Below are 14,774 nucleotides of genomic sequence, written 5' to 3'. Positions count from 1 at the left end.
GGTTAACTGTGTGAGGGGAGTGTTTTACTAGGGGGCGGGGGTGTGTACTGCAGAGAACACCGCTGATCGGGAGAGAGAAACTCTTCTGTCCCGATCAGCGTGTCCTGGAGCTGTCAGGGAACTGACAGAAAGCACAGCTACTGCAGCCCTGCTCTCTGTCAGAGATTGCCGCCGATCGCCGGGACATAGCCGGTAACGACCGGCTGTGACCCAGCGACTGACATCCGCAGCTGTGATCGGCGGCACAGGTAGGGCGGCGGCGCGCCTCGCGCGTGCCCCCTACCTGTTTTAAAAACACACGTTTTAAAACGTGGTTTTGCCCAGCCGTGCCGCCCTGCCGCCATAATTCTACAGTGGCTGGGCGGCATGTGGTTAACATAAAAAAAAGTCCCAGATTGGGGGCTCCTAGATGATGTCAAAGTAAACATGACCATTACAGACGTTCATAATAACCAGAAAAGGGCAGGTTCAGAACCTGATTGGTGAGCTTCTCTCGTGCCCTGGTTACTTGTACTACTATGGATTGCAACCCAGATTTCTTCTATTTCCCGATCTTGGTGAGCACTTTGGATTTTGTCCTGCCATGTTTTCTTCATTCTGAGTTCTGTTTTCTGTCTCTGGGAAGTCATTGCTGCTATTTCTGCATCATTTTGTTGGCTCTGCCTCGGGTCCTGAGTCTATGGACTTCTACAAATCAACATTATCTGCTATTCCATGGTATCATTTTCTGCCAGGAGGACAAATATGAGAGCCTCTGGCTAAACGTTCCAAGGTTTTCTGAATGCTTGTTACTAAATAGACTCACATGCACTATATTCAGTCGAGATGGGGAAGATAAGGGCCCATTCAGAATTATGGTTGGGGTGGGCAATAAAAACAAGCGGTTGAGCCCCCCCAAAGTCTCCAATTAAAAGCTGCAAGCAGGCAGGCTCTTTCTTGTGATGCACACTCTACGAGGTTAAAATACGTGATATGTCGCCTCCTTACCACCTGTCAAACACCTCTGAAAAGTGATCTGACAATGGGTCGCTTTTCAGAGGAGTGGCAGTCTTGCTTTAAAGCTCAACTCTAGGCAAATAAAACAGGAACACATTAACGCAGCTCTGTGTAATGAATGTATATATTAACCACTTTGTCTCCAGGACAATTTTTTTTTTTTTACTCACATAAACCCCTAAACAATTAAATATTTTCTGAAAGTAGAATAAGGAGAATAAAATGGTGGTTGTTGCAATTTTTATGTCACACGATATTTGTGCAAATGTTTATTAATCTGTATTTTCAGGAAATAATACACTAGAATGAATTTTAGTGAACACAAACACAATATAATACCCAGTTGTTTGGTAGAATATAACTTTGGATTGCATTGAGTAAATAGATACCAAACATGTCAAACCTTAAAGCGGTAAAAAAAAAAACTTGCAAGTTAAAGCGGAGTTGCACCCAAAAGTGGAAGCTCTGCTTGTTTGGCTCCACCCTACACCTTTTGGGGGGGACGGGGAGCAGGTACCTGGTTTTGACAGGCACCCGCACCCACTTCCAGCTCAGTTCGCCACGGCGAAGTGAGCCAGAAGTGCGGCCCCCCTCCTCCCTCCCGCAGTCTCTCAGGAACTTTCACAGATCCCAGAAGACTGCCGGACCAATCAGGAGGGGCGGCGCGACTCGCACATACGCAGTGGGCACCAGGCTGTGAAGCCGCAAGCTGGCACAGCCTGGTGCCCACAGTTGAGATGCCGGCGCCGTGGAGGAGAGAAGAGGAGAAGGGACGTCACGGGTGAGAACATCGCTGGACCCTGGAACAGGTAAGTGTGTCTTTATTAAAAATCATCAATTTTTGCAGCTTCTGACTTTTAATAAACACAAAAATGGCTGGAACTCCGCTGTCATAATGTGTTAGTATGCATCGCAGGCAAGCACAATATGACAGACTTACCTTAACCCCTTGACGCTGATCGCATGCAAATATGTGGCCTCTCGGTGTCTGGGCTTTGATGCAGAGCGGTCGCATATTTGCGTGCAATTAGAAAATACATATGTGTTGAGACCAAGCGCCTTGCACGCTTCCAGAGCATATGTCCGTGACACCCGGAAAGGTCCCGATCTCCCCTTTCGATTGGGAACTTTTCTGATCATGTGACCGCCGTGATGGCGAATCACATGACCCTAAAACCTTGCCCCGCCTCCTGGCTTCTGAAACTCTTAAAGGGCTGGGATGTGCCGGAGCGAAGAGGTTAAGCCGAAGCCTTCTGCCTTCCAGCTGTGGGCTGTCACCGCTGACAGGGCTTCCATCTTCACCTGGTCTTCCTTCCAGGCTCGTGGGCGAGCCACTATGACGTCACTCCCGCACATGCGATCGTGACATACAGCTTGGGAGCGCAGTGCGCATGCGCTGGTGACATAACTGGCTGCAGAAATAGTAAACATCTCCTAAATGGTGCACATTTAGGAGATATTTATTGTATTGTAGGTCCAAGTGAGCAAGCGGTGTTTACTACCCCTTTAAAATTGCACGTGTCCATGAAATAGCGAACAACTATGGTACCCAAAATTGTCCATAGGCGACATTTTAAAACATTTCAAGTTTAGAGTTTGCCGTGAATTATAGCCCTGCAAATATTGGTCTCACTTGGACGTTCAAAGCAATACCTAACAGGTACGAATGATGCAATTGTTGTTTACATACACGTGTGCGCCCTATGGCCACTTTTGCATTTGTGCGCATGGTGATAGGGCTTCTTTTTCATTTTTTTTTCATTATTTTTATTTGTTTTATTATCATGTACTTTTTTCAACACATTTTACATTTTTTTTAACCCTAATGCTGTCATAAGGGGCTAACCAGCCCCCTATGTGATAGAATTGGCAGGTGATACGTTGTCTATAATGTCTTCCCGGTCCTCCACTACAGCTAATCAAGTACAGATCGTGCTTGATTAGCTGCTTCCCTGGCCACAGAAACTGGGGGGGTGACAACTATGAACCTGGAAGTACCACAACGCTTGTTGTTTCAGGGTTCATTAGTCACAAAGGAGATAAAGGAACACATGTTCCCCAAGCTCTTCCTGCTCTGCATTTTTAAAGCATTTACTGTGGTCCCAGGCTCTGCAGAGAGACAGGAGATCCTGTAAACCACGGCAGGCAGCAGAATCTTAAGTCCTCATGCACACTGGACATTTTTACAGCGGCTGTTTTTGGCTTTTGACGGTTTTTTTCTACAGCCAGTAAACCCCCCAGCATGTTATCCTATGTGTCCATACACACATAGACTGTAATCAACGTTTTTTGGCAGGGGCGGTGTTTGGCTCGAACAAACCCAGAACTAGTGGGTTTCTAGAGGAGTTTTTTAGCTGTAAAAATGCTCTAACGCTGAAAAATGCAGCAAAACATGGTAAAACGCGTCAAACTGGCATTTTTGGACTTATTTTGACCAAAAAAAAGTGAAAAAACGTGCAAAAGTCTAATGCAAAAACGCCAAAAAAACTCATGTTTGTAATGCGACTTTACACAGCTCATGTTACCAGCGTTATTAAAATGCCCCGTGTGCATGGAGCCTTAGTCTTCAGTCACACTGAATCTGACTTAGATATTGTGCGACTTCACTTGAATTCGCACAATTTCAAAGTCGGATGTCAGTCTGACTTCAGGTGTGACTTGGACGACATCTGTGCGACTTCATGTACAGTTGTCTATGCAAGTCGCACCTAAACTTGCAAAAATTAGTGCACAAAGTACTTTAAAAATTGGTGACTCTGGCGGAGTCAGAATCACACTGATATGACTGCTTCCTTTGAAAATCGTTTGTTTTTCCAACGTGCCCAATAAACGAAACCACAAAAATCATCCGGTCCAATTTTTGAATGAAAAATCATTCGCAAATCAACTCATGTATGGCCAGCCCTAGGAGATGAGCACACGCTGCAAAGTCTAATGGCGAGAATGTGCAGATTCCTGCGGCTGGAATGACAGGTGTATGTAAAGAGCTGCAACCACTCAGCCCATACAATGCAATGACAAGCTGCAGCTATCTGTGACTCTGCACAGCCATAGATTACCTGTAGTGAATGCAGCTGGGGCAGAGTGTGTCCAGCCAGGATCTTGTGTCTCTAACTGCAGGTAATCGCTGGTTGTGCAAACAGTCACGGATAGCTGCGGCCGCTGCCAGCCTATCATTGCATTGTATAGGAATGAGTGGTCGTAGCTCTTTGCACATACCTACCATTCCAGCCGCAAAGACCTGCACATTCCAGCCGCAAGGACCTGCACATTCCAGCCGCAAGGACCTGCAATTCCAGCCGCAAGGACCTGCCATTCCAGCCACAAGGAACTGCCATTCCAGCCGCAAGGAACTGCCATTCCAGCTGCAAGGAACTGCCATTCCAGCCGCAAGGACCTGCCATTCCAGCCGCAAGGACCTGCCATTCCAGCCATAAGGACCTGCATATTCCAGCCGCAAGGACCTGCCATTCCAGCAGCAAGGACCTGCCATTCCAGCCTCAAAGACATGCACATTCTTGCCGCAAGGACCTGCACATTCCAGCCGCAAGGACCTGCATATTCCAGTCGCAAGGACCTGCATATTCCAGCCGCAAGGACCTGCACATTCCAGCCATAAGGACCTGCATATTCCAGCCGCAAAGACCTGCACATTCCAGCCGCAAGGACCTGCACATTCCTGCCACAAGGACCTGCACATTCCTGCCACAAGGACCTGCACATTCCTGCCACAAGGACCTGCACATTCCAGCCGCAAGGACCTGCACATTCCTGCCACAAGGACCTGCACATTCCTGCCACAAGGACCTGCACATTCCTGCCACAAGGACCTGCATATTCCAGCCGCAAAGACCTGCCATTCCAGCCATAAGGACCTGCATATTCCAGCCGCAAAGACCTGCCATTCCAGCCGCAAGGACCTGCATATTCCAGCCGCAAGGACCTGCATATTCCAGCCTCAAGGACCCGCACATTCATGCTGCAAGGACCTGCATATTCCAGCCGCAAAGACCTGCCATTCCAGCTGCAGGACCTGCATATTCCAGCCGCAAAGACCTGCCATTCCAGCCACAAGGACCTGCCATTCCAGCCGCAAGGACATGCACATTCTTGCCGCAAGGACCTGCCATTCCAGCCGCAAGGACCTGCCATTCCAGCAGCAAGGACCTGCCATTCCAGCCTCAAGGACATGCACATTCTTGCCGCAAGGATCTGCCATTCCAGCCGCAAGGACCTGCCATTCCAGCCGCAAGGACCTGCCATTCCAGCAGCAAGGACCTGCCATTCCAGCCGCAAGGACCTGCCATTCCAGCCGCAAGGATCTGCCATTCCAGCCGCAAGGACCTGCCATTCCAGCCGCAAGGACCTGCCATTCCAGCCGCAAGGACCTGCATATTCCAGCCGCAAGGTCCTGCATATTCCAGCCGCAAGGACCTGCCATTCCTGCCGCAAGATCCTGCATATTCCAGCCACAAGGACCTGCACATTCTTGCAGATGGGATTTCCAGGTTGTCCTAATCGCTTGCATGAATGTAGCCTTACTGAAAAAAGCACGTTAACTGAGCATAACCAGCGAAAACAGGTGGGGGGGGTAAAAGCAAAACTAAAGTGTCACTATAGGCAAACGTTTTTTTCCATTTTGGATACAGTAAGGGAGGGTTATAACATCTGTCAGGTTTTTTTCTTTATCTTCCTTTATCGGGGAGATTTCCCTTCACATCCTTTCCCATAGCCAAAACAGTGAGGGAAATCCTTGGTTGTCACCAAAACTTGTGTCCCCATTGGAAGACTTCCCCTCTATTCCTGTTCTGGTGACAACCCAAAAGTTGGAATTGTATTTCACTTTCTCAGTGATATCATTAAACATAACATACAGAGAGGGTGACTCTCCCTAACAGGACACAAACAGCAATACAAACCTGACGGGTATTCTCATCCCTTCAACATGATCCCAAAACAAACATATAAAACGTTTTGCCTCTAGTTATCTTTTTACCCCAGGGTATGAAGCCCCTCCATAAAGCTGAGCTCCAAGCTGGACCAGGACGTCCCCTTGTAGTGGGGTCCCCACATTATAAGGGTTAAAGCTCATTATTTGTAGGGCATAGAGCAGTGCTCTCCAAACTGCGGCCCGAGGGCCGGATGTGGCCTATTGCTTGCCTTTTTCTGGCCCTTGAGCACTATTTATTCTATGGACATCAATTATGAGGCACCATTCTTCTCTGTGACACCAACAGTGGGGTATTGTTCCTTCCACTGACACCAACAATGGTGTGTTATTCCTGCTACAAATACCAAGTATGGGCCCTATCTCTCCTCCTGCTGACATTTTTAAATCTCACTGATTACCAAGGCTGAGACATTGTGACCTCCTGCTGATACTGGGGCATCTTCCACTCCCACTGCCCACAGTCTGGCCTTCCTAAAGTCTGAACGTTAGTAAACTGGCCCTTTAAGAAGTCTGGAGACCCGTGGCTTAGAGCAGTGGTCTCCAAACTATGGCCCTGGGGCCAGATGCGGCCCTTTGCTTGCTTTTATCAGCCCTTGGAGCACTTTTCCTTCCACTGATACGAAGCACTATACCTTCCATTGACAGCAACGATGGGGCACTATTCTTCCCACTGACACCAATGATGGGGAACTATTCTTCCCACTGACACCAATGATGGGGCACTATTCTTAGCACTGGCACCAACAATGGGGCACTATTCTTCCCACTGATACCAATGATGGGGCACTATTCTTCCCACTGACACCAATGATGGGGCGCTATTCCTCCCACTGACACCAACGATGGGGCACTATTCTTCCCACTGACACCAACGACGGAGCACTGTTCCTCCTACTGATACCAACGATGAGGGACTATTCCTTTCACTGACCAACGATGAGGCACTATTCCTCTCACTGACACCAAAGATGGGATACTGCTCCTCCCACTTACCCCAACGATGGGGCACAGTTCCTCCTACTGACCCCAACGACGGAGCACTGTTCCTCCCACTGATACCAACGATGAGGCACTATTCCTTTCACTGACATCAATGATGGGACACTGTTCCTCCCACTGACCCCAATGACGGGGCACTGTTCCTCCTACTGACACCAATGATGTGGCACTATTTCTTCCACTGACACCAATGATGGGGCACTGTTCCTCCCAATGACACCAACGATGAGGCCCTTTTCCTCCCACTGACACCAATGATGTGACACTATTCCTTCCACTGACACCAATGATGGGCACTGTTTTTCCCACTGACATCAACGATGGAGCCCTAATCCTTCCACTGACACCAAAGATGGGGCGCTATTCCTCCCACTCACACAAATGATGGGGCACCATTCCTCCCACTGACCCCAACGATGGGGCACTGTTCCTTTCACTGATACCAACGATGAGACACTATTCCTTTCACTGACACCAATGATGGGGCACTGTTTCTCCCACTGACACCAACAATGGGGCACTATTCCTTCCACATACATCAATGATGCGGCACTGTTTCTCCCACTGACACCAATGATGGGGCACTATTCCTTCCACTGACACCAATGATGGGGCACTATTCCTTCCACTGACACCAATGATGGGGTGCTATTCCTCCCACTGACACCAATGATGGGTCACCATTCCTCCCACTGACTCAACGATGTGACACTATTCCTCGCTCTGACCCACCCCAACGACGGGGCACTGTTCCTCCCACTGATACCAGAAATGGGGAACTAATAACCCCACTGGCACCAATGATGGGTCACTGTTCCTCCCACTAACCACAAAGCCTAGGGTATTGTTCACTCCCACTGATGCCAGGGCATTTTCTACTCCCTCTGGCCACACTCCGGTCCCCCTAAAGCTTGGAGAGCAGGCCACAGGCGGGTCAAAAACCGTCCGTTTTTAAAAAAAAACAACGAAAAATCGGTTGTTCAATAGGCTGACGTTACCACCAACAGTAAAAAAAAATCGGCCAATTTTTGTCCTGTCTACGACCAGCATTGTATTACTTCTGTCCCTGCAGAGAGCTCCGCTATTATATTTGACATGAAAAAGTATTGCGGTTGCAACAATGTATCTATTTGTATCCATTTCGGATACAGAGGTTTTTATTTGGATACAAATAGATACATTGTTGCAACCGCAATACTTTTTCATGTCAAATATAATAGTGGACTGGAATTCTTTTTCTCCTTCTTTTCTTCCACTTCTTTTTCTTCTTCTTTTCCTTCTTCTTTTTTCTTCTTTTCCTTCTTCTTCTTTTCTTCTTTTTCTTCTCCTTTTCTTCTTCTTTTTCTTCTTTTCTACTTATTTTTCTTCCTCTTCTTTTTTCTTCTCCTTTCTTCTTCTTTTTTTCTTCTTCTTCTTTTCTTCTTCTTTTTCTTCCTCTTCTTTTTTTCTTCTTTTCTTCTTTTTTTCTTCTTTTTCTTCTTGTAGGTCACGGCTCATGCGCAGATTTATTATCGGTAAAACGTTCAGCAGATTTGCCCATCATTGCCGGGAAAATCGGCCGATCAGCAAAATCGGCTGATTTTTTTTCCAACTTCACCGATAAAAAAAACGTGCCAAAACCTCCAAAAAAGGCCGACCAATTAACCCACTAATGGTGCGAAAATCTGCCGATTTTCAACCCGTCTATGGCCTGCATTACTCTATTGCCTGTTCCAGTAGGTTCCAGCGCTGCCCTCTCCTCCCTGACAGTGCTTGCCTGTGGGCGGTCTGTCTGCGTCAGTATGTGCAATGCGGGGCGAGTGTGCGTCCACAGCCGTGGCTGGCTTACATCAGGAAGTATTTCTTCATTATTACGGCGCTCCTGACAGATATGTAACTCTCCGAGTGCGGGGAAACCACGGCGGGGTATTCCATGCTCTAGTCTGGCGCTCAGCAGTAAATTCGCCGTGCACAGATTTCTGTAAGGAGCCCATTGAACTTTCTGTAAATTAGGACAGTCAGGCCACATATACAATCTGAAATATGTCCCTCGTTTAGAAATATGGCAGCCCTTACTGCCCCTCTACAAAGCGTTCTGTGGTGGATTGCTTTTCAGAGGGCAGTTGACATATCACCTCCTCGCTGCCTTTTTTCACCCTGAAAAAGGCCGAACCACCGTGCCACAACTGTGTGTATTGTGTGCAAATGAAAGGGCAGCAGTACTTTCCACCAAATACAGCCGGGGGCATTTTTGCTGCACCTCTAATGCCGGCCATTGACGACTTTTCGTCCGAAAGATTAATCGGTTGATTTTCGCACTGCTAGTGGATTAATTCATCAGCCGTTTTTCGTGTTTTCTCCACTTTTGGATTATTGGTCATGTTGGAAAATTTGTGGAAATGACCGATTTTTGCATCAATGATGGTTAAATGATTGTTTTTACGAAACAAATATGTGCATGAGCCGTGACCTGTTATATGTTATGATTTTTATGACTTGGTCAGACGATTTTCGTAATAATTGGTGGTTACGTCGCTTTAACGAACTACCAATGTTTTGTTTATCGGACGAAAAAATGGCCGGGTTTCTAGCCGTCTATGGGCTGCATAAAGCACGGCATTGTGTCCATCTTTAGGTGGGTGGTAAAACCACAGCTCGACTGCTTGTTATTATTGCCCCTGGCCTCCTGTATGAACAAGCATTTTGTTTCTTTTTCACTTGTGTTGTCCTACAACAAGGACTAGACTACCTTGCACTGGCAGCACATTGGAGAGCCGGACCGCTGCTCCCGCGCACAATGCATTGGCCAGGGCCTCCAGCATTCCGACACGCCCCCTGCATACTGATCCAATCAACGGATGGATGGGGAGTGTGTATGCTGTTGATTGGAACAGCGTGCGGGGGGCGTGTCGGAATGCTGGAGGCTCTGGCCAATGCATGGTGTGGGAGCAGAGGTCCGGCTCTCCAGGGGGTGAAGGCACATGTTGTACCTCCTAAGTTTTCATGGAGAAAAATCACCTTCTCAGTTGTCCTGATAGCATTACCACCCACACAGGAAGTGACCCAACATTTTACAGTTGTCACCGTAACAGGATATGGGGGAAATCTTCTGATGGGGACTCTTGGTCCAGTGATCACTAGGAGGAGATCTCTTCACTTTTTCTTGTGTTTTTAGGAACAGAAATAAATAAAGTGACAGGCGAATACCAAACTAAAAACAACAAATCTGTTGTCTGCACTTTATAAATGAAAGCTGTTCTCCTCCTGTCCGTGCATTGTGGTCTGTATGGAGGACAGGGTGGTGCTGGAGGTGCACGACTCTCCCCGATCCATCATGACAATGCAGGCCATCCCAGCGATCACCCATCCCCCCCCCCCCCCCCCCCCCCAGGGTGATGACACCTACCAGAACAGCAGGTTACAGCCCATGAAGACGGCCAGGCTACGGAGAGGCCTCCTCCACGTTATGGTGTCGGATAGACGCTGCATGACATCAGACTGCCGCCCCTCTCCCCCATACTGCCCGCCGATCATGATGGATGTCCACCGGGATCCTTCTCCCTCCCCTCTCGCCGCTCATACACGGCCCTCCATATGATCGCAGGTGGGATCGCCTCTGACACCTCCCCGGCTTGTCATATGAAGGAGGCTGGATCGGGGGCTGCCCCCTACACGTCACAGCGGGCACACAGCCCGGACACTGCCACCATCACCAGCCTCCACCTGTCATCGCCAGATCCGGGGGGAGGGACACAGCCAGTAATTGGAGTCACCAGATCCCCGGGACCGAACATCCATCACCAGCCTCCACCTGTCATCGCCAGATCCGGGGGGAGGGACACATCCAATAATTGGAATCACCAGATCCCCCACCGAACATCCATCACCAGCCTCCACCTGTCATCACCAAATCCCGGGACTCAACATCCATCACCACCCAACACCTGATTCCCGGGACCGAACATCCATCACCAGCCTCCACCTGTCATCACCAAATCCCGGGACCCAACATCCATCACCACCCAACACCTGATTCCCGGGACCCAACATCCATCACCAGCCTCCACCTGTCATCACCAGATCCCTGGGACCCAACATCCATCACCACCCAACACCTGTCATCACCAGATCCCCGGGACCCAACATCCATCACCACCCAACACCTGTCATCACCAGATCCCCGGGACCCAACATCCATCACCACCCAACACCTGATTCCCGGGACCCAACATCCATCACCAGCCTCCACCTGTCATCACCAGATCCCTGGGACCCAACATCCATCACCACCCAACACCTGTCATCACCAGATCCCTGGGACCCAACATCCATCACCACCCAACACCTGTCATCACCAGATCCCCGGGACCCAACATCCATCACCACCCAACACCTGATTCCCGGGACCCAACATCCATCACCAGCCTCCACCTGTCATCACCAGATCCCTGGGACCCAACATCCATCACCACCCAACACCTGTCATCACCAGATCCCTGGGACCCAACATCCATCACCACCCAACACCTGTCATCACCAGATCCCTGGGACCCAACATCCATCACCACCCAACACCTGTCATCACCAGATCCCCGGGACCCAACATCCATCACCACCAAACACCTGATTCCCAGGACCAAACATCCATCATCACCCAACACCTGTCATCACCAGATCCCCGGGACCGAACATCCATCACCAGCCTCCACCTGTCATCACCAGATCCCCGGGACCCAACATCCATCACCAGCCTCCACCTGTCATCACCAGATCCCTGGGACCCAACATCCATCACCACCGAACACCTGTCATCACCAGATCCCCGGGACCCAACATCCATCACCACCCAACACCTGTCATCACCAGATCCCCGGGACCCAACATCCATCACCACCCAACACCTGATTCCCGGGACCAAACATCCATCACCAGCCTCCACCTGTCATCACCAGACCTCCGGGACCCAAAATCCATCACCAGCCTCCACCTGTCATCACCAGATCCCCGGGACCCAACATCCATCACCAGCCACCACCTGATCCCCGGGACCCAACATCCATCACCAGCCTCCACCTGTCATCACCAGATCCCCGGGACCCAACATCCATCACCAGCCTCCACCTGTCATCACGAGACCCCCCCGGACCCAACATCCATCACCAGCCTCCAGCTGTCATCACCAGACGCCCGGGACCCAACATCCATCACCAGCCTCCACCTGTCATCACCAGACCCCCGGGACCCAACATCCATCACCAGCCACCACCTGTCATCACCAGACCCCCCGGACCCAACATCCATCACCAGCCTCCACCTGTCATCACCAGACCCCCCCGGACCCAACATCCATCACCAGCCACCACCTGTCATCACCAGACCCCCCGGACCCAACATCCATCACCAGCCTCCAGCTGTCATCACCAGACCCCCGGGACCCAACATCCATCACCAGCCTCCACCTGTCATCCCCAGACCCCCGGAACCCAACATCCATCCCCAGCCTCCACCTGATCCCCGGGACCCAACATCCATCACCAGCCACCACCTGATCCCCGGTACCCAACATCCATCACCAGCCTCCACCTGATCCCCGGGACCGAACATCCATCACCAGCCTCCACCTGATCCCCGGGACCGAACATCCATCACCAGCCACCACCTGATCCCCGGGACCGAACATCCATCACCAGCCACCACCTGATCCCCGGGACCGAACATCCATCACCAGCCACCACCTGTCATCACCAGATCCCCAGAAGGGAACATCCATCACCAGCCACCACCTGTCATCACCAGATCCCCAGAAGGGAACATCCATCACCAGCCACCACCTGTCATCACCAGATCCCCAGAAAGGAACATCCATCACCTGCCACCACCTGTCATCCCCAGATCCCCAGGGCAGGGCTGTACATCTATCACTAACCACCTGTCATCACCAGATTCCTGGGGGAAGCACATCCCTTTACCATCCAGCACCTGTCATCACCAGAACCGCCACCTGTCAAAACCATATCCCCAGGGCCATACAACCATCACCAACCACCACTTGTTATCACCAGATCCGTGGGGGAGGCACATCCCTATACCAACCAGCACCTGTCATCACCAGATCCCTGTGGCTGTACATCCATCACCATCCACCACCTGTCATCACCAGATCCCCAGGGCCATACATCCTTCACCAACTACCACTTGTCCTTACCAGATCCCTGGGGCAGGTACATCCCTTTACCAACCAGCACCTGTCATCACCAGACTCCTGGGGGAGGTACTTCCCTCTACCAACCAGAACTTGTTATCACCAGATCCTCAGGGCTGCACATCCATCACCTGTCATTAGACGTGCAGAACCAAAAAACTTGTTGCGTTTTAGATCAATTTGTTAAGTTACCAATTTTGTTTAATCAATAATGAAATTCATTTTGTTTTCGACTGGACTCAGATTTTTCCAATGGACTCAAATCAAATTGAATTTAATATGAAGAATAGCTGGCTCTATTCTATTCAAAAGTTATTCTAATCTATTCAATCCTATTCTATTCTATTGTTATTTTATTTTCTATTCTATTCTCTTTTGTTCTATTCTGTTTTACACTATTCTTTTCTAATTGATTCTATCCTATCCTATCCTTTTTTCTATTTTTTTCTATTTTTTTCCTGTTCTATTCCTTCATTTTCTATTCTGTTCAAATCTATTCTATTTTTTTCTATTTTTTTCTATTGTATTCTATTCCGTTATTTTGTATTATTTTCTATTCTATTCTGTTCTTTTCAAAATTTGAATTTCAGAAGATGGCTATATTCTAACACTAATACACATAGTATCTGAAGGAAATCAGCAATGATCAGTAATATGTTTATTAGTTTTAAAATTCAATTTAGTTTTCAAATTCGATTTGTATTTTGTCGTTATTTTGGATTCGTTTAAATTAGTTACTATTGTGATTCAGAAATTCAGATAGATCCGAATCTCTGAATAACAAAAGTTTTGTCCGAATTTCAATTTGGAAAGAAACGGACCACACATGTCTACCTGTCATCACCAGACCTGGGGGGGGGCAGCACATCCATCACCAACCAATACCTGTCATCACCAGATCCCCAGGGGAGGCACATCCATTACCAGTGACCATTTGTCATCACCAAATCCCGAGGGGGGGCACATTCCTCTACCAACAACCACCTGTCATCACCAGACCCCCAGGACCTGATATCCATCAATAGCCACCATCTGTCATTACCAGATCGCCCGGAGTGGCACATCCCTTTACCAACCAGCACTTATCATCACTAGACCCCTGGAACCAAACATCCATCAGCAGCCACCAATTGTCATCACCAGATCCACAGGGTAGTACTTCCATCACCAGCCACCAGAACCCTGGGGGAGGCACATCCGTTTACCAACTAGCACCTCTCATAACCTGATTCCTGGGGCTGTACATCCATCACCAACCACCACCTGTCATCACCAGATTCTTGGTAGAGGCACATCCCTTTACCAGTCACCACCTGTCATCACCAGATCCCCAGGGCCATACGTACATCCATTACCAACCACCAACTGTCATCACAAGACTCCTGGGTAGGCACATCCCATTACCCACCAGCACCTGTGTTTACCAGATCCCCAGGACCATACATCCATTACCAACCACCCATGCCGCAGCAAACTATATGCCCCCTTTCTCATTCATGAGGCTGTACCACTATAGAATATGACCCATTGAAGTGAAGGTGGTTGCGGCATGGTGGTATAGACTTTCCGGATTAAAAAAGTCAGTAAAGAGGTGATACAGTCATGGCCGAAATTGTTGGCACCCTTGATATTTCTCCAGGAAATCAT

At 49.1% G+C, this 14,774-nt stretch overlaps 1 protein-coding gene across 1 annotated transcript in view; it reads right to left on the bottom strand.

Annotated features, from left to right (window-relative positions):
• Window positions 1-10,675, bottom strand: part of RETREG1 (reticulophagy regulator 1) — a 148,040-nt gene extending 137,365 nt beyond the window's left edge. The window contains exon 1 of the mRNA XM_089674828.1: window positions 10,332-10,675. Coding sequence (XP_089530954.1) covers window positions 10,332-10,459 — 128 coding nt within the window. The 5' untranslated portion in view covers window positions 10,460-10,675. The remainder of the gene's footprint in view (window positions 1-10,331) is intronic.
• Between the last annotated feature and the right edge of the window lie 4,099 nt (window positions 10,676-14,774).

The sequence above is a fragment of the Staurois parvus genome, unplaced genomic scaffold (genome assembly GCF_062004578.1).
Source record: "Staurois parvus isolate SC_StPar_1 unplaced genomic scaffold, SC_StPar_1.0 ptg000153l, whole genome shotgun sequence".
Taxonomy (NCBI): domain Eukaryota; kingdom Metazoa; phylum Chordata; class Amphibia; order Anura; family Ranidae; genus Staurois; species Staurois parvus.
This window is presented reverse-complemented; position numbering and strand designations above follow the sequence as displayed.